At 30.9% G+C, this 18,502-nt stretch overlaps 1 protein-coding gene across 3 annotated transcripts; it reads right to left on the bottom strand.

The window, feature by feature from the left end:
- Positions 1 to 1,062: 1,062 nt before the first annotated feature.
- CLT2 (CRT (chloroquine-resistance transporter)-like transporter 2) lies at positions 1,063 to 18,225 on the bottom strand. Of its 3 annotated transcripts, none has more exons than XM_078963394.1 (11): positions 17,716 to 18,225; positions 17,480 to 17,625; positions 17,108 to 17,145; positions 16,551 to 16,666; positions 15,905 to 16,004; positions 15,760 to 15,795; positions 15,629 to 15,679; positions 14,787 to 14,910; positions 14,171 to 14,296; positions 10,039 to 10,156; positions 1,063 to 1,341 (listed from the first exon to the last, which is right to left on the bottom strand). In XM_078963394.1, the coding sequence occupies exons 1-10, from the start codon at positions 18,114 to 18,116 to the stop codon at positions 10,044 to 10,046; spliced, it is 1,251 nt and encodes a 416-aa protein (XP_078819520.1). In that variant the 5' UTR covers positions 18,117 to 18,225; the 3' UTR covers positions 1,063 to 1,341; positions 10,039 to 10,043. The 3 variants fall into 3 exon arrangements, with proteins under 3 accessions (XP_078819520.1, XP_078819521.1, XP_078819519.1); XM_078963395.1 differs by lacking the exon at positions 1,063 to 1,341 and adding an exon at positions 1,542 to 1,817; XM_078963393.1 differs by lacking the exons at positions 1,063 to 1,341; positions 10,039 to 10,156 and adding an exon at positions 11,119 to 11,412 and having other exon boundaries at positions 17,716 to 18,222.
- Positions 18,226 to 18,502: the final 277 nt, after the last annotated feature.

Here is an 18,502-nt window from a genome sequence, read left to right as displayed (position 1 = left end):
TCCTAATAGAAATATTCTTTTAAGAATACGGCAAATCCAAGAATCTATAAATAACTCTGAGCAAAATCTTAAAGATTCTTATAAACCTACTAATCTAGATACGATTTTAAACAATAATCATATTCATGATGCTAGATGACTCATAAGAGCTAGTATTAAAATTCGTTACAAACAGATACGTTATCTAAAAACAAGACTATTTGTTTTCTAAAAATAATATTTTAAAAAAAATCGTTAAAATATTTTAATTATATTAATATGAACACTCTATAGTTTATGAAAACTCTATTTATTTTCTAATGAACACACTCAATTAAAGCTATCAATAATTTAACAGAATATCAATAATTAAATAGATTAAAAAAAATGGTATCAGATCCAATAAAAGTTTTTGGGGTGGTTAATCTATTTAGTTGTTGATATTTTGTTAAATTATTGATAACTTCAATTGAGTGTGTTCGTTAGAAAATAAATAGAGTTTTCATAAACTATAGAGTGTTCATACTTATATAATTAAAATATTTTAACGATTTTTTAAAAATATTATTTTTAAAAAACAAATAGTCTTTTTTGTAGATAACGTATTTGTTTGTAACGAATTTTAATATTAGCTCTTATGAGCCATCTAGCATCATGAATATGATTATTGTTTAAAATCGTACCTAGATTAGTAGGTTTATAAGAATCTTTAAGATTTTGCTCAGAGTTATTTATAGATTCATGGATTTGCCGTATTCTTAAAAGAATATTTCTAATAGGAATACAATTCATCAAGATTTTGTTAGATATAATTAAATAATTCAAGCATGAATTCGATTATTAAAAACGAGTACTATTTTAACAAAAAAATCAAATCTTTTAGAATTAATAGTTAAAATAACTCGAAATGAAATTATCATGGACAAATAAATTTAATAACAACAATAGAACGATAAAATATTTTAGATAGTACCTTCTTGAATTAAGCTTGAATTACAATCAATACATACATTTGGAGAAAGAATTATTTAAAAATCAAGAGACTTTCAACATTTACTAGTAGAAAGAGAGACTCATAGAGATTTTTTAGACATAGGATGAACATTTTTTAGAGAATGAATATTTTTCTTTTGCTTGCCTCTCCTCAAATATGATGTCTATTTATATTGATCTTGAAATCTTCAAAGCCTTGAAATCTTGTAGTGAAAATTTTGTCGTATGATCAAATGACCAATCAATTACTTGTAAGTGGTTGTCACTCATCTTTTGAAGAAATTGTCATTTGTAATCAATGAATATCTTCTTTCGATAAAACATGTCATTATAGAGCATCTTCTAAAGTTTTTTGTCTTCATATTATCACTGATGATAAGAATAAATAATTTTGATAATAAATTTGATAATATTTGTTTATACACTATAAATACATATATAGTGTATACTTACACAGTTTATACACACGTATTTGAAATAATAATTTTGATAATAGAATAAAGGAAATACCTTACATTGAAGGTATTACACCAAATTTAATGATAAGAATTTCTTATTCTTCATAAGGATCATCAAAAGGGTCTTGAGAGTCTTGAAATCAATCATTTTTTATAGATTTTGGAAAATCGTTTGAAACTGATGGAATTTTGGCGAATTTCTTGAAGTAGCTTTTGAAGTTCTTCAGGAGAAGAGGTAGCAACATCTTTAATTCTTGCAATTAGATCCACCTCACTTTGAGGAAGACTATTGATAAAAGTGGCTTCAACCTTTGGTTTTTGAATATATATTTCTTGATAATGTTTAATTACTACTTGTTCACTGTGTTGAGAAATCTTCATTTTATCCTACCATTTTGAGCGAAATTGGTGATTAGGCTAGGGAGGAGAGGAATCTTTTGCTTATTGATAATGAAAAGTCTAAGACATTATCCATAGAACTTTAAATATCGTGGTGAATTGTAACATATATTCAAATTCTTGAATTTATTGAATAAACAATTCCTTAAATTTGAGATATCCAACATAAATTTCTTTTGGTAAACAATTTGGAAGAATTCCCATATATTTGTACCAATTGATAAGCCATCTTGGATATTCACAATTGAAGTTCAAATCAAAGAAGATAAACCATGTGTGTGAATAATTCCGAATAAAGAATGCCTTAGTCCAGGCATCTTGATAATCATAGTAAGAAAATCTGGGATAAGCAGGATAACTTATAAGAGGTTTTTTATAGTGAAGGTTTGGAACCCAACTTTCTGGAGAGATGATTTTAATAATATGAACTTTGCTAAAATCAATGTTTCCTTCTTTTGAATTAGAACGATGAACAAAAATTGACTGAACCAGATTCTTTCATAATAACCTTATAATGTTCTCGAGTTTTATATGAATCAACATAAAATGTTTTCCCTTGACCAAAGAGATGATTTGTGAGAATATGAAAACCTTGATGTAACTTATGGATTTGAAAATCTTCAAGAATTTGAACTCTTAAGAAATTTGGATTAAGAACATAAAGGGTTTTTGTAGAAGGGCTAGGAGTAACAGATTTTTGAGTTTGAGGAGTGATAGGTTTTGTAAAAGGGCTTATCGTGTCGATTGAAGTAATTTTTGGAGTAACAAGTTTTGACTTAAAGATATTAGAATAAAGTTGTGAATTCTTAGAAGTAGGAGTTAAAGGAGAAAAACGATTTTGATTTTGAAATGAAACAAGCTTTTGAGAGACTGGCTTCTTGTTATCATGTTTGGAAGAGGACAACGAACTCATTTTCCCTGCGAAAATTCTCGAGAAAGAAAGTCAGGAAGCGAATTATTTTCTCCTTTTATAAATTCTATTTCGAAATCAAAGTTACCTAAGACGGTTTGCCAATGAGCAAAAATTTGCTTGGAAATAAAAATTTTCAAATCTTTTTCGAAAATAGTTTTTGTGGATTGACAATCTATTCTTAATAAAAAGTTTTTCATAAATAAATCATCTTCAAATTTTTTTTAATACAATAAACATTGCTTCAAATTTCTTTTTTGACAGTTGAATAATTTTTTTGTGTATCATTCCATGCACCAGAGTAATATCGAACCAATTGTTCCTCAGTTGAGTTAATAAAATTTTGTTTTAGAATTCCTCCGAATCTAATATCACTAGCATCAGTTTCAACTATCATATTGGCATTGGGATGAGGTAAATTTAAGCATGACAAAGTAGGGACCTTTTGTTTTATAGGCAAAGTAGGGACCTTTTGTTTCATATATTTAATTATATTTGTATGTTTTGAGTCCATGGTTCAGGATTTTCTTTTAATCTATTATAAAGCGGTTTACATATAATCCCTAAATCATTGAAAAAATCATGGATATAGTTTAAGCATCCTAAAATTCTTTGAAGTTGATTTTTATCTTTGATTTCATCAGGTAATTTAGTAGAAAATTGCAAGCTTCTTGTAATAGGTCTAATAGTGTTTTTAACAATATTATGTCCTAAAAAACGAATTTCATTTTTAAATAAATGCATTTTTGCTGTAGAGACAACTAAACCATTTTGATAAATTAAATCATGAAATTGATTTAAATGTTTAAAATGTTGATCAATTGATTGTGAAAAAATTAGGACATCGTCAATATAAGCAATAGCAAAACTATTTATAGGAGTTATGATATCATTCATAATATTTTGGAATTTAGAAGGAGCATTTTTTACTCCAAAAGGCATTACATTCCATTCAAAATGTCCGAATGAAACATTAAAACCAGTTTTGTATTTATCTTCATCATGAAGTTGTATTTGCCAAAATCCTGGTTTCATATCAAACTTTGAAAATATTTTTGAATCATAAAGCTTTTTTAGCAGATTTCGTTTATTAGGAATAGGATAACAAATCGATTCTAAAACTTTGTTTAAAGATTTATAATTGATGACTAATCTTGGTGATCCTCTTTTTAATTCTGCGGCATTCATAACATAAAATGTTGAACAAAATCACGGTGATTTAAAAGGTCTTATGAGTTTTTTATTTTTTAAATCTTGAATTTCAATTTTACAATGACTTTCTAGTTCATTATTCATGTGAATGGCTCTAGATTTTGACATAAAGATCTTTTTCATTAAAAAAAATTATATATGGTAATTTTACAATATGTTGTTTTCTATTCCAAAAGGCATTAGGAATATTAGAACAAACATTTTTTTTTCAAATTTTAATTTTAAACCTGTTATTTTATTTTGAATATTATTATCATTTGATTACTTATTCGAACATTATTTATTTCGTTAATAAGATATTTGGCTTGTTGTGGTTTATAATTAAGGACATTAATCGTTGAATATAAAGAAGGTTCACAAATTTTAAATATAATTTCTTTTTCAAAAATATTGGTTCTTATACCATCATCATGAGATATAGTTTTGTAATGAAAGTTGTTCCTAGAATTAAAGGAGAAGAGAGATCTTTTACTAAAATTATGTGAGTTTTATAACAATAATCTTGATCATTACAAATATGAACATCGGAAACTTTATAATTAACAATTAATTTTGTACCTCCGGCACCATTAAGTCTAGATGCAGTTTTTTCATAGAATTGTGTAGGAAAAATTCATTCTTGAATAAAATTCATATCAGCGCCATTATCAATTATAGCAGTTAGGTTGATTTTAAAATTATCCTTGACTAAAGTAATTTGAGTGTTCTATTTTTGAGAAACATGATTATTTATAATTTACCAATAGTTACATTTTCAATTTTATTTTCTTCTTCTTTATTAATTTCTATATTTTTGTTTTTAAAAGTAGAAGGTTTTTCTTTTTCTAAAATTAAAATTTTATTTATTATTTCTTTTATTTCTTGTTTTATTATTTTTAATTCTTCTTGAAGTTCTTGCATAGAAATTGGTTTTGTTTCACTAAATCTTTTATATATATTTTTTAAATTAAAATTTTCATAATTAGCAGGAGTTATGTTATTAGTTTTATTAAGCCTCTGTTTTATTAATAATTCTTGGATATTTTTATCTTTTATAGAATCAAGAGAGTTTAAAAGATCTTTATCATCTTGTGAAAGAACATTAATGGAACTACTAGTAATTACATTGATTAAATTATTATAGTGACATTTACCAATACACTCGCAAATATCAGAATCTTCTGAACTTGAAGTAATATTTTCGAGAATATTTAAATCATTTGTTTGAAAATCAGAAAATACTTTCATCGAAATCTGAATTAGTATTTAAAATAATTTTTCTTAATTGTTCTTTCAAATCTTCGGAGACATTTAACACATTTATTTTTGTCTTAGCATAACAATTATTAGATGTATGACCATTACGCCCACATTTATGACAAATAATAATATCTTTTGATTTTCGTTTAGATTTTTTATAAATTTCATTTATAATGTTTTTTATATTTTGAAGCGTAATCTTTGCCCGTTTTATAATTTTCTGGAAGATTATATTTCTTTTTCTTGAAATATTTTGAAGATCTTTTCTTATATACCCTAGATTTTGAAGTAGACGGGCCATTCAAGGGCTGATAACCATATTGTTGGCAAAAATTTCCCAATTCGTTTTTACTGTTAATTCTATCTTTTTTAAGTTTTTCTTTAAACCTAAGATCAGCACAAACTGCTAATCCCTCTTTTTTAATATAGTTTATTAAATCTTCATAAGTTAAATTTTGTTAAGGGATAGTATTATTAAAAATTTCTATTAATTTTTGTCTAACTCTTTCTGCAAAGAGTTTTGGGAGGCCAGCAATAAAAAGTTCTTTCCAGTAGGACTCTTTACCTTCAGGTCTCGAAAAAACTTTAAAAAGATAATTATCTTTATTCCATCTAAAATCAGTAATTTTTCTGCAATGTAAATTTGTAACATCTGCATTCTCAGGTATATTATTTGATTTATTTATTTTGGAGTTTGTGGAGGGACTCGACGAGTTGGTGCTTAGACTCGCCGAGTAGGGTCGCGGATTCTTTTCCGAGTTCACGACTCGACTCGACGAGTCTATGAGTGGACTCGGCGAGTCCACGCTGTTTAATGAAACCCTAATTTCCCGGGTTTGAGACTTATTTAAAGGCCCTTAGGGCCGTCATTTGTGGCTACCAAACCCCACAGCGTTTGTGAGGAAGGAGAGGCCACTTTTGATCATTTTGTGGGTGTGATTGCAAGAAGGAGGTGACCTAGGCAAGAGGAGGCTGAAGGAGGAGCGATTCAGGTGATTTCAGATTTCGGAGTTCAGAGACTTCATCTTGAGGTATTTATTCGGACCTTCTTCAGAATTGGTGTTGATTCTTAGAGTTAGGGTTTTCTAACCTCTTTAGAGAATGAATATGTGGAGCAATTGGTCCCTTCTCGAGTTTATGCTTTGGATCTGGACTCAAAGAGGTCCAGAGACCTTAACCCTTGGAGCTTTATGGGTTATTTTGGGAGCCATGAACATAGGAAGTTATTTTTAGGGCTAAATCACCAAGTGAGACCATCTAGATGCTATATGAGTGTCAAGGTCTGAACTTTACGTGATTATCATGCTTGGGAAGGTCAGATCTATGAACCAAGGGAACAGATCTGACCTTAGGAGGTCAATTGAGTTTGTGCATGGCGTGAACTCGCCGAGTCCAAGGGCAGACTCGGCGAGTAGGATTAGGGTTTCCCGTAAATCACTCAGCGAGTAGACCCGCCGAGTTGGGGGAATAACTCAGTGAGTTAGAGAGAGATTAGAGGACTGGAGTTCAAGATGGAACTCGCCGAATTGATCTTGAGACTCGGCGAGTTGAGTCGGGGTAGCCCCGCGATTCATGACAGGTGTGACTCGTCGAGCAAGGGGAGGGACTCGACATGCCAAACGAGACTAGGGAGTTAGTGGACACGTGCAGACTCGCCGAGTTGCCCAAGTGCACTCGACGAGTCAGGTCAAAGTTTGACCGTTGACTTTTAGGGATTGGTCAACAATGGGGTTGTTAAGCCAAGAGGGGTAAAATGGTCTTTACCCTTCTGAGGATGCCAAGAGAGAGTTGAGTCTAGTCTCGAGAGTTATATTTATCAGAGTATTTACCTTATGTGATCAGGCGGAGGCTAAACCATATTTCTACCCAGTCAGAGATTTACCGAGATATCCGAGGTGAGTCTTCTCACCATACTTTACCTTGAGTAGGTAATTAGAGTTATGTGACAGAGTTATTGTATGCTATCTATGTGATGTGTTGCACTGCATTATTTCTATGTGATTTATGTCATGTGTATATCAGAATTAGAACCGGGAGGTTCACAGAGCTAGGACCAGAGGGTCCACAGAGTTAGGGCCCAAGGGCCCGCAGAGTTATAGCCTCGAGTGGCTAGTGTGTGATATGTGTGGTATTTTGGGGAACTCACTAAGCTTCGTGCTTACAGTGTTTTGTGTTATGTGTTTCAGGTTTTCTCAAGATCACGGGACGGCATTGGCTCGATTGTACATACCAGAGGAAAAGTTTGTTTTGAAGATCCTGGTTATTAAGTGATTGAACAAAAGATTCATGTATTGTAATTAAAACAAAAAGGAGATTTTTATGAAAAGTGTTAAAGAGATAAACTATTTTAAATGAAAATTTTGTTTTGAAAATTTCAGTGTTACAAAATTCATTAAAATTTCTAAAGTTTTTTCTTGAAAAGTAGTAGGATCTCCTACAAAGTTTTTGATAATAGCAAAAATTAAAGTGTTAACCATATCATCCTCAAACGTTTGTATTTGTTGATTATTTTCTTGTTTTATAATAGTTTTCTTAACAGATAAAATATAATCTTTTTCTTCTCGAGAAATATAGAAATCTCACCAGCCATTAAGACTGCCAATAAAACCAGAATTAATAATATATATAATTTGAAGTTGAGTATTATTATAAGCTTTATAAGTATTAGCAGCCATAGTCATTTCCTGTACAATATTCATAATTTGATGTTCAGAATGGCCATCAATATTCTATTCATAAACAGAATTACCATCATATTGAGAACGATCAAATTGAAAAGTTTGTTCTTCAACCTGAACATCTGGAAGAGAGGGTATATTCCAATAATTTCTTATGGTTGGTTTTGGATTCTTTCCGAAAGTGTTTTGCTTTGATTAATAAATTTTATTAAGATTTGAAAAGTCATTAGTGAGTTGATTAATATCATCATTTGTATTAACAAATTGTTGAGCAAGAGTTTCAAAATTTGTTTCACTATTAATATCACTATTTTCAAATTCGTCATTTGTAAGAGTATTAATATTGTTAGTGTTTAAGATATGAAGTTTTGAAAGTCTTTTTTCTAATTCGTTAATTAAATCTGTATTTCCTAGATTAAAATTATCATCGATTTGGCAAGGAACAAAACTTATATCACTAGTGCTTGCCATATCTTGCTTATTAACATTTTTATCTTTGAAAATTTTTTCTTCAATTTTAACTAAATGTTCGGTAATACTAGATAAGGTTTCGTTTGCATAATTATTTTGGTAAATAATTTTTTGAAGACCCTTTTCAGTAGTTAATTGATTTGGGGCTTGAACTAAAGGAGTTGCAATAAACATATCGTTAATAATAATTTTTCCTTTTGGTGGAAAATTAGCAATAATTTCTTTATTAGAAATAATATTTTTATATTTTTTTCTCTAAAATGGGAGTGATAGAATCATTTTTAAATGGGTAATTTATTTTATGTTTAGGGGCATAAATTAATTCAAACCATTAAAAAAAAGAATGAATTTCATTTGATAAAACATAATCTTCCCAAATGCCTAAATGGAGAAATATTAAATAGTATGAAAAATTTTCTTCGTGTCAAGCTCTTTTTATTATTATTATAATCTTTATAATACTTAATATCTTTTAAGTAATCAAAATCAACTTGATATTCTAAATTCGAGAAATTCATTTTAACAGGTTGTTTTTGTTAGGATTGAAGAAATATGTTTTATTGATTCTAAATTATGACTTCTTCATTTTTCGTATTTTCTTTATTCCTATCATTAGCCTAGAAATTTTTCTATTTGTTTATTATATTTATTAATGTATGGAGGTATTTTGTATAAATTATAATTTTTATGAGTTCTAGTTTCTTCTAAATATTGAATGGTTTTGCATAAATTATAATTTATAACGAAGATTTTGAAGAGCCTGTTTCTGGGATAAAAGAAGTTGATAATCTGGATAATAAAATATTGAAGGAAGAAAATTTTATATCTACTGAATCATCATTATATTCAATAATATTTGAGATTTGTTTTGAAGAGTCTAGTGGTTTTGGATCGATAACATTTTGTAAGTTCCAATTAAATGATTGAGTTATATCAGACCATTTTAATCTTTTTGGTGTGTGAACTTTGGTATGGTTAGTATTTGCTTCAAAAATAATTGTTTCATTTCTAGGACTTGATAAACGTGATTTCGGTTTAAGTGTAGTTGTCAGTCTTGTAACAAACACGATAAATTATTGCTAAAGGCTTTGTATCATCTTTAAAAAAATAATAATAATAAATAAATCTACAGTTAACACCAAAGTATCTAAAATATTTTTATCAAATAATCCTATAGAAAAATTTTGATAACAATTGAAATAAATAGATCCGTTAGCAATATTTGTTTCAGCCATAGCTAAAATAGAGTTTTGAAAATCTTTGACTCTTGTCTCTTAAAATAAGGAGAACTAGGGCATCTATTCCAATTCAAAATAGAAGCTTGATAGCAATTTGGACTAAACTGCCATGTAAAAAATTATATTTCGTTCTATGCTCTAGAATAGATCGTGATGATAACAAATGTAAATTTTATTGGTTTTGACCAACAGACAAAGTTTGTTCTGTCATTTTAATAGAATAACCTTGAAAATAATCAAAAGTTCTTATTCTATATATTGTATTAACATTAGTTTTAGGTATTGTCTAATTAAACTTTGTTCTATGTTATTAACGGTTTCTTCAATAGAATTTATTTGATTATCATCATAATCTTGTTCATTGTTGATATTTTTACCAAGAATATCTTTTTTGGATAGTACGCCTGAAAATTTACTCATATTTAATTAATTTTGCTTTAAAATTCTATAAGAAAACTTACTTGTTTTAATGACGGTAACCAGAGAGGAATCGTCCCGACGATGATTGTGGCCCGGCACCGCGATTTACGTCCTTATCTGCGCGCTTTACGCTAATCCAACCAATCACTGGTCTTGTCTCTGAATCATACTTATTAAAACTTATAAATTTCTTATAGAATACTAAACCAAAATTAAATAAATTTGAAATAAATGTACCATGCATAACCAACCCAAAAACTTTTATTGGCTCTGATACCATTCTTTTTAATCTATTTAATTATTGATATTCTAGAGAGAGAGAAAGAGAGACAGATGTAAATTTAATTGAGAAAATATAAAATGTTGAGAATGAAGGAATCATTCTCAGCCACTTATTTATTTTTGCCGCAAAAGCCTCCATCGTACCAACGGAAATGGAAAATGAAAACATGTGTTTTCCAACAAAACATCTTTCCTTAAACTATGCTAATCATTATATATATATATATATATATATATATATATATATATATATATATATATATATATATATATATATATATATATATTAATTTTCATGTATGTAGGGTTGTAAAAATACAAATGTTTTTTTTTTGTATCTACAAACTAGAAGCATATTGTTACATATAATTAAAGTTAATATTGTAAATTAACAAAAGTTACGATGCAGGAGTGCAAACAACAATTCTTGAAACAATAGGGACTGAAGCAAAATATTGCACCTTAGATCAGAGACTATAATAGAAAAAACAATCTGCTTGAAAACAGAAATACTACACCAATACCGGCAGAGAAGAAAAAAGAAACAAAAATTGACATGATTTATGGATATTCAGATTGTTATCACTAGATGGAAACACTATATGATAGGAGAAGGATTTAAATCTGTATATACTAATTGATTGCTTACAATTAAATTAAAATAAACACAACTCTTCCTAAACCAATCGTTCCTAGTTCCTACAATCAGCCTAAAGAGATGATGTTAAGTCTCCTTTCAGGATGGGATATTTAACGCAAGCAATAGCAAATAGCATGCAGTAAAAAGATAATATCTGAATTTAGAGTTGGCGTTCTGAAATCGAGTATAGTAGCATTAATGAAACAAAATTCTAGAGTACGTAATAAAAAAAATAAACAGCAAAAGCGTGCGTATGTCTATTTTACCTCCCTAAGCTTTATTATATTTCTAGACTACGATTATAAAATAAAAAACAAAACAGGCATAGGTGAAAATCACATGAAATCAGGGTCCTGCTTGCTATGTTGAGGTACATTATATAAAATAAGACCCAACACAAGTATCACACTTCCAAATAGAAAGAAAGGACTCAAAGTTACGCCTTCAGGTAGGTATGGCAACGGAAGGGAAAGAATGTAAATGGTTGTTGGCACTGAAAAATAACCAAATAAACTCCATCAGGTTAGGTTAGGGTCAGTTTGGTTCTACAAATAGAATGAATATTTTATTTTTAGAAAGATAATCACATCATTAATGCCAATATTTTGAAACAAAAGTCTCCAAACCGAAACTAAAATTTCATGTTTTTATTTTTTCAACAAGCCATGTGATGGTAATAGCCAAAATGTGGAACAAAACCACTATCTCAAAAATGATTAGTATATGCTATGGGTGTGTTTGGGTTAGCTTTTTTTTTATTATAAAAGTGATTTTTAAGAAAAATGTTTATCAGCTTATGGTTTTTAAAGAGTAAAATGACAAAAAAGATCAAAAATTAGGATTTTCTAGCTTTTTGAAATCTTTATTTTTGTCTATCCAAAATGTTGTTTTAAAAAATGCTTTTTAAGTTCACACATTTTTTTAGCTTGGTAGTTTTTTGGAAAAACTAAAAAAGCTATTTTCAAAAACTATCCCAAACACCCATTATATTGGGACAAGCTTTTTAGGTCTACTTACCATAACGAGGTCGAGGGTAGTTATGACTTTTTGCACAAATAAGAGTCTGAGAGTAACACCTAGTTCCACTTTTTGAGCGAAACAAAAAAGTTGCAACTTTTCACAATGTTTTAAAACCCGGGTTTTTAGTTGACCCGGTGTGATGACCGGTTCACGGGTCAACTGGTTGAACTGCCGGATCAACCCGGATTATGATCTTTCTCTATTTTTATATATTTTTACTTTCCCGCATAATGCATAAACATATAAAACTAATAATTTGATGTCTACAAAGTTTAAACATTGAAGAAACCGCAAACGACTCGTTGTTTTGACGTTCGTTACTTGTATCCAACTATCCAAACCCTATCAAAACGGGTCAATCCGGTTTTAACCGGTTCAACATAAGCGGTTGAACTGCGGTTTAGGGAAAACCCAGCCGGTTCGATCCGGTCCGTAATTTTACAAAAAACCATTCTCAATTGACCCGCCTTCTACCCCGGGTCACGGTCCAACCGGTTGAACCGGCCGGGTCGACCCGGGTTTTAAAACATTGACTTTTCATACCATTGAAAATCAAACACAGCACAAGTCTTTCTATGTGTCCAACAGTCCAAGGACACGTTATTTTCATTTAACTTTTTTATTATTTTACCCATAAGGAAAGTAGCTATTAGGTGTTGAGGTTGCTAGCCGGCCCTAGGGGTTTTAGTATTTATATCTCCTCCTTTTCCTTTTTTTAATCAATCAAAATAAATGAAGTCGTTTTCTCATTCTTCTCTCTATCTCAAGGTAACATTTTCAAAATTCTAAGTGGTATTCGATTTTGTCCTAACCAGTAAGTACTTTTATGATTCTTTCTACTTTATTATATCATGACCGGAATACGATTCAAAAAGATTCCTGTTGTTTGCTCCTGTTGTCCTAATCAGCGAACGAGAAACATAGGATCATCGTTGGAGAATGCACCTCACACCCAGCGAAATCCCAAATTACAACATTCTTCCCACCGGCTAAAAACTAGGATTTTTGGTCACATTTTCATAGGAAGAAAAAAAATATATAGTTGAACCAGAAGAGAGGTTCGGGATTTAAAAAGTGGAAAGTTGAAAACAAGATGGTGTCTTGGCTCCTAAATACAATATGAACACTTCATGTTCTACAAGATAGCATCAGAGGGAACCATACTCGTATCACAGGGTTTTTCTCAATTTTTCAGCAATGTCATAAGATCTTCCAAAATCAATTTGCAACCAAAATTTGAGTCCTCAAATCTGATAACGCAAAAGAATACTTTGATTCTCAGTTGGGAAGCTACTTAAATCAACATTGTCCCAAATTATTTCTATGGATAAGCAATTTTAACTGTTGTGTATTTAATCAAACCAAATGCCCTCTCAGGTTATTGGATTCAAAACCCCATACCAGAAACTTGGGTCCTTCCCTCACATTCCAACTTTGTCAAAAGTCCCACTCAAATCTTTGTTCACTTAATGGATGTCACCTTCTTTGAAGAACCCTACTATGCCAAAACAGAGAACTCTGGGGAATATCAATTTTGGTTTTATCAAGTCTAAGGCATGACACATAGATACATTGTTCAACAGCTATGCATGTTTTCCAACAATAATGTTGTCAAGGAATCTGTAAGGGAATTTGACTCGGAAGGATACTTAAGATTCCTAACAGCAGGAAAATGACCCTTTTTTGCAACAATAATGTTGTCATTGAAATACCTAAAAACTCAATACATCATGATAGAACCAAACACATGGAGCTAGATCATCAGTCATTTCATCAAAGAAAAGCTTGGAACTGGTGTAATGAAGTTGTCTTATGTTCCTTCAAACTTTCAGATTGTTGACATTCTTACAAAGAGCCTTCCGAATAATAATTTTGATAGTATGAAGAGCAAGCTGGATATATCTAGCTTTAGGGTAAGTGAAGATTTTAGCACACATCATTTCAATTTGTTCTCTTTTTTATTATTTAAATGTCTATTTTAGATAATAAAAAAGAAAGTAGCTTAAAATTAGGTCTTGAGGTTGTTAGCTGGCCCTAGGTTTTTTACTATTTATATTTCCTCCTGTTTTGTTTTTTTAATCAAGTAAAATAAATGAAGTCTGTTTCTCCTTCTTTATATCTCACACTAACATTTTCTGAACCCTAAGTGCAGAATTCTAAAGAAAGAAAACCTATTTCTTCTGTTTGAGAGAGAGAGAGAGAGAGAGAGAGAGAGAGAGAGAGAGAGAGACCTGATAACACAATTGCTAGTGAAGAAACAACTGCAGAAGAAATTTTGACGAGGTTGAGAACCGATATGTTGAAAGCAATATTGTTGAGTATGTAGAGTAATGGCAACAGTGGAGAACCCTCGCAACCTGAAACCAACAATCATGTTAATAAATGATGTTTAAAGCTTATTTGAGAAAATGAAAGGAATAAATACAAGAGGGTGAATTTGTTAACAGATTGGGGAAAGCCTCATTCCCCTTAGTTTGTCTATTAAGTGATTCATTGCTATGGTTACTTTTACTATAAGTCTTAGGTGGTGTTTCTTTTCAACTTAATGAACTTAATATGGTAAGTTATACACACATACACACTTAATGAATAAATAAAGACTAAACATGGAAAATGGGTAGGGGGAGTGACATGACACTTTCCACAATTGCCCTAGTCTTCTTCTGATCAAATCACAGATTTCTCATACCTAATGATATCACTATTATCTCTCCAACTCTCATCCCTTATCCTTCCCAAAATCATGTGTGTTTTGAATGTATTCTTATCCATTCAGGACTTAATGTGTTGCTTCATAGCATGCAAGATCCCTTTTGCAATTATTTGCATAAATTTTAAGAATATCACCTGATGAACTAGCGCCGATGTTGAGAAAGCAACCAGCTCCACTCTTAATGTATGAAGGAAGCTCATGAAGTGGTATGCCTTTCAGATTTGATAACAAGGGAAGAAACAAAAGCACAAAAAGAGCCTACAAATAAATCATCATCAGCAAAAATAATTTGATATGTTCAGACTATGTGTAGTCTGTTACACGGGACAGGACAAGTTTTATAGGTTTTATTCTCGATGATGAGACAAGAAGGGCATTAACGTCTTTTTCACAGACAGGAAATTGAAAGTGAGTCCCTGTCCCACCTTCTTTCACTTTTTGGGTGGGACAAAAAAAAATGTTATTTTTGTCCCTTTGACCAAAATGCAGTAGAACCTGTTCACTCTTGTCCAGAGTAACAAACAACACATACGTAAATTAATGACTGATTCATTATAAAAGCAACTTTCAATATACTCATAACTCAATACAAGAAATACAAAGATATGAATTGTCATTAATATTGGGTTTATATAACTTTTTAGTAAGCTTCTTTTTGCAAATAAAAGGCTCTTGGGAAAATGAAAAAAGAACGTTACACTTGATTGGCATAAATGAGTGATTTCTAGACAAAGACTCTTAGGGGCATTTGGTTTGCAAAATGTTTTTGAAAGGATGGATTCTGTCAAATGAAGATATTATAATCTGCCATGTGTTTGGTTGGTAGGAACTGGTATTTCTAAATAGTTTAGAAGAATTATACCATTAGATGACCAAAATACCCTTTATTTAGATAAAGTGAACGTGTACAGAATATACAGAATACTGATATGCTTGATTTGTGTTTGTAAGGAAGTATTTAATTTTAAGTAAGTACCTGGAACCCAGAACCAAATGAATTAACAACAAATATATCGAGCAACTTCCCCTGTACAAATCAAAATGGAATGTGAAATACATAACAAGCAATAATAATATGTTTCTTCAAACAAGAGGAAACAATTGTACCTTTAGACGAGTAACAGCATCAATAAAAACATACTCCTACCCAAACAACATTCTAAAGTTAATTACCATTTTCAAATGATATATATATATATATATATATATATATATATATATATATATATATATATATATATTATTACCTTACCTTGATAATGGTTGCACCAGCCTGGAATGCACTTGATACTACCATCATTATTGGCCACAGCATCCCAACTCCCGATAGCATTTGACCACTTTCTGATCCGCTATTGTCAAAGTCGTATGCTATTTTTAGTTCTCAAACCACACAGACATATATATATATATATATATATATATATATATATATATATATATACATACATATACACACACACACACGCACATAAAAGTCCTAAGACCTCGTGTGTGTGTGTGTGTTACTCGGGACATGACATGACTGATTGTCTTATACTGTGTGTTTGGGACTGAGACTCGGTTTAAAAGACATAAATACCCTCTCAAACATCATCAAAAATAACCCTAGAGATTCAGCTTGTCCAGTTTCGTCTAGTTTTCTTCTGGTTTCAATGTAGGCTAATAAATTAAGGTTCAAAGTTGAAGATGGATAAAGGGCATGGAATAATGACACAACAATTCTGAACATGCTAAATAATCAATTCCAGCATATCAAAATACAGTGGAAATATGATATGCAATCATTCGATTGTTTTGATGATTACTTCTAACTTGTGAACAAACAGATAAAAACCACCAAAAAATCGTTGGTTCTAGAAAGAAAAAAAAAAAAAAAAAAAAAAAAATTATGATACCTTGCAATAGCTGTAACCACTCCAGCAGCAACAAGTAGACATCCTGAAATTTTATTCCATGAGTACCTTCTTCCTAAAAGTAGAGCAGAAAAACCCAGCTGCCACAACAAAAATGTCTGCAACAACACAAGCTTAGGCCTTGTTACTTTATATTTCTGGATAAATGATGTTTTACAAAATATTTGAGAATATGATTAACAGCACACTGTCACTAGGTAGGACAAATGGAAGGAAAAACTAAATTTGTAAAAAGTTGCATTTTGAATTTTGAAATGGATTATCCTCTACTAGATTTTGTGACACCCAAACATTAAAAGCTCAAAAAATACTACTTACTGATCATCACTACACAAATTACCCAACAAACAACTCATCTTTTTTATTATAATAAAATTCCATTAAGCCTGGACAACAGACAAAGGGGAAATGGAAGGAAAAAGCCTCCTTTTTTCTACCATATACATATAGCATAACTAGCTGATAGGTCATAGGTCTAGTCCACATTAAGTCAAAAAAAGACAGCACAAGATTTCTTCAGAAACTGATTCAGACTGTACCTGATTCAATATTGGTATAGCTGGTCCAGGGAGCATGGCTGTAAAAGATAAATACATACATCATAACATTCAGATTTCAGTTAAGTTAATGAAGTTCTAACTTTTTGGACTATCTTTTGAGGGGCCAAAAGTTCTTTTTGGAAAAGATAGAATTTTGTAAAACCATTTTAAAAGCTACTTTTAGATTTTTGAATTTTAGATTTTTGAATATAAGGAAAAGTGACTTTTTTGGAAAAGTGAGGAAATGCTATTTTTGTAACTTTTGCATAAAACCAAACACCCCAAATGCATGTGCCTCTCATTTTATCAAAGCCAAGGCAACAATTTTTAGCCACAAAACAAAACAAGACCCAAAGAAGAAACGAACAATACCTGCAGCGTACATCCCAGCAACAACTCCTAGGGCTTCTAGCATACCAATTACCGCAAACCGCCATTTTGGAAGGATCATCATTTCGTCCGTTACAATTCCGGTACGATGCCTTATATACAGTATAGAAAAATAAATCGCCACATACCTACATCAAACAGAAGATAACATTTGCAACCAGATTGACTGATGTTAGGATGAATGTAGATCAATAATCAACAAAGAAAAAAGAAATCACCCGAAAGTGTTGACTTGAGCTAAAAAGAAGGGGTACTCCTTCATAGGCACTAGAGCAAGTTTATAGAGCACGCGATTCCCAACAGCTAACACTAGGGTAACTGCAGACCAAAAAATAATTCTACCATTTGAATTTGATGGAGCTTGTGACTGTGAACTCTTGACCGAAAATCGAGACACAAATTTAGAGTCTGATTGGTGTCGAGTTGGAACCATCTTCCAGTAACTGAAGTCGGATCCATATGCATTGCCATTGACCCAGCGTAAGCGCATTGGAGAAGAAAGATGAAAAGATGATAACGATGATGGATTTCTAGGGTTTTGGAGAAGATAATTTGGGATGACAGGTTTTGATGCATTGTTGAGCTTCAAAGTGATATTAGGGTTGAATAAAATCGCCATTGAATTGAAGTGTAGAGGAAGAAGATCCACCTACTTTGTTGTTTTATAGATTCTGTTTGCTATATTTCTATCCAGAGAAATTCACGCTTGTTTTCAACGTGAATGAAAACGTGTAATGCTTATGCCAATAACACGTGGCCGCAGAGAGTGATATTTTTAGATACGGAGCGTGTTCATGGGTTATATCTTCCGGGTTTCGGGTAATTTTGATAGGACGGGTTGGATTTTTTTTTTGTAAGGTTAGAAAGAACGGTATTACCCTAAAAATTGTTGTCTATAGAGCGTCGTCTCATTCATGAGGGATTGGTTGTTATATTTTTTATTAATTTAAATTTAATTTTTTTTAAATATTTATTAATTGCAACAAATTAAAATAAGTCTTACAC

Source organism: Lactuca saligna, chromosome 7 (assembly GCF_052625555.1).
Source record: "Lactuca saligna cultivar CGN05327 chromosome 7, ASM5262555v1, whole genome shotgun sequence".
NCBI classification, from domain to species: Eukaryota; Viridiplantae; Streptophyta; class Magnoliopsida; order Asterales; family Asteraceae; genus Lactuca; species Lactuca saligna.
Note: the sequence above shows the minus strand (reverse complement) of the source record. Positions and strands in the feature narration are given on the sequence as shown.

Excerpts from the sequence above, each read along its gene's own strand:
- CLT2 (XM_078963393.1), bottom strand. The coding sequence starts at position 18,116 with ATGGCGATTTTATTCAACCCTAATATCACTTTGAAGCTCAACAATGCA. Across the intron at positions 17,146-17,479 it reads TGCTGGGATGTACGCTGCAG|CCATGCTCCCTGGACCAGCT; the intron begins GTATTGTTCGTT and ends TATCTTTTACAG. Across the intron at positions 14,911-15,628 it reads CATTTGGTTCTGGGTTCCAG|GCTCTTTTTGTGCTTTTGTT; the intron begins GTACTTACTTAA and ends ATTTATTTGTAG.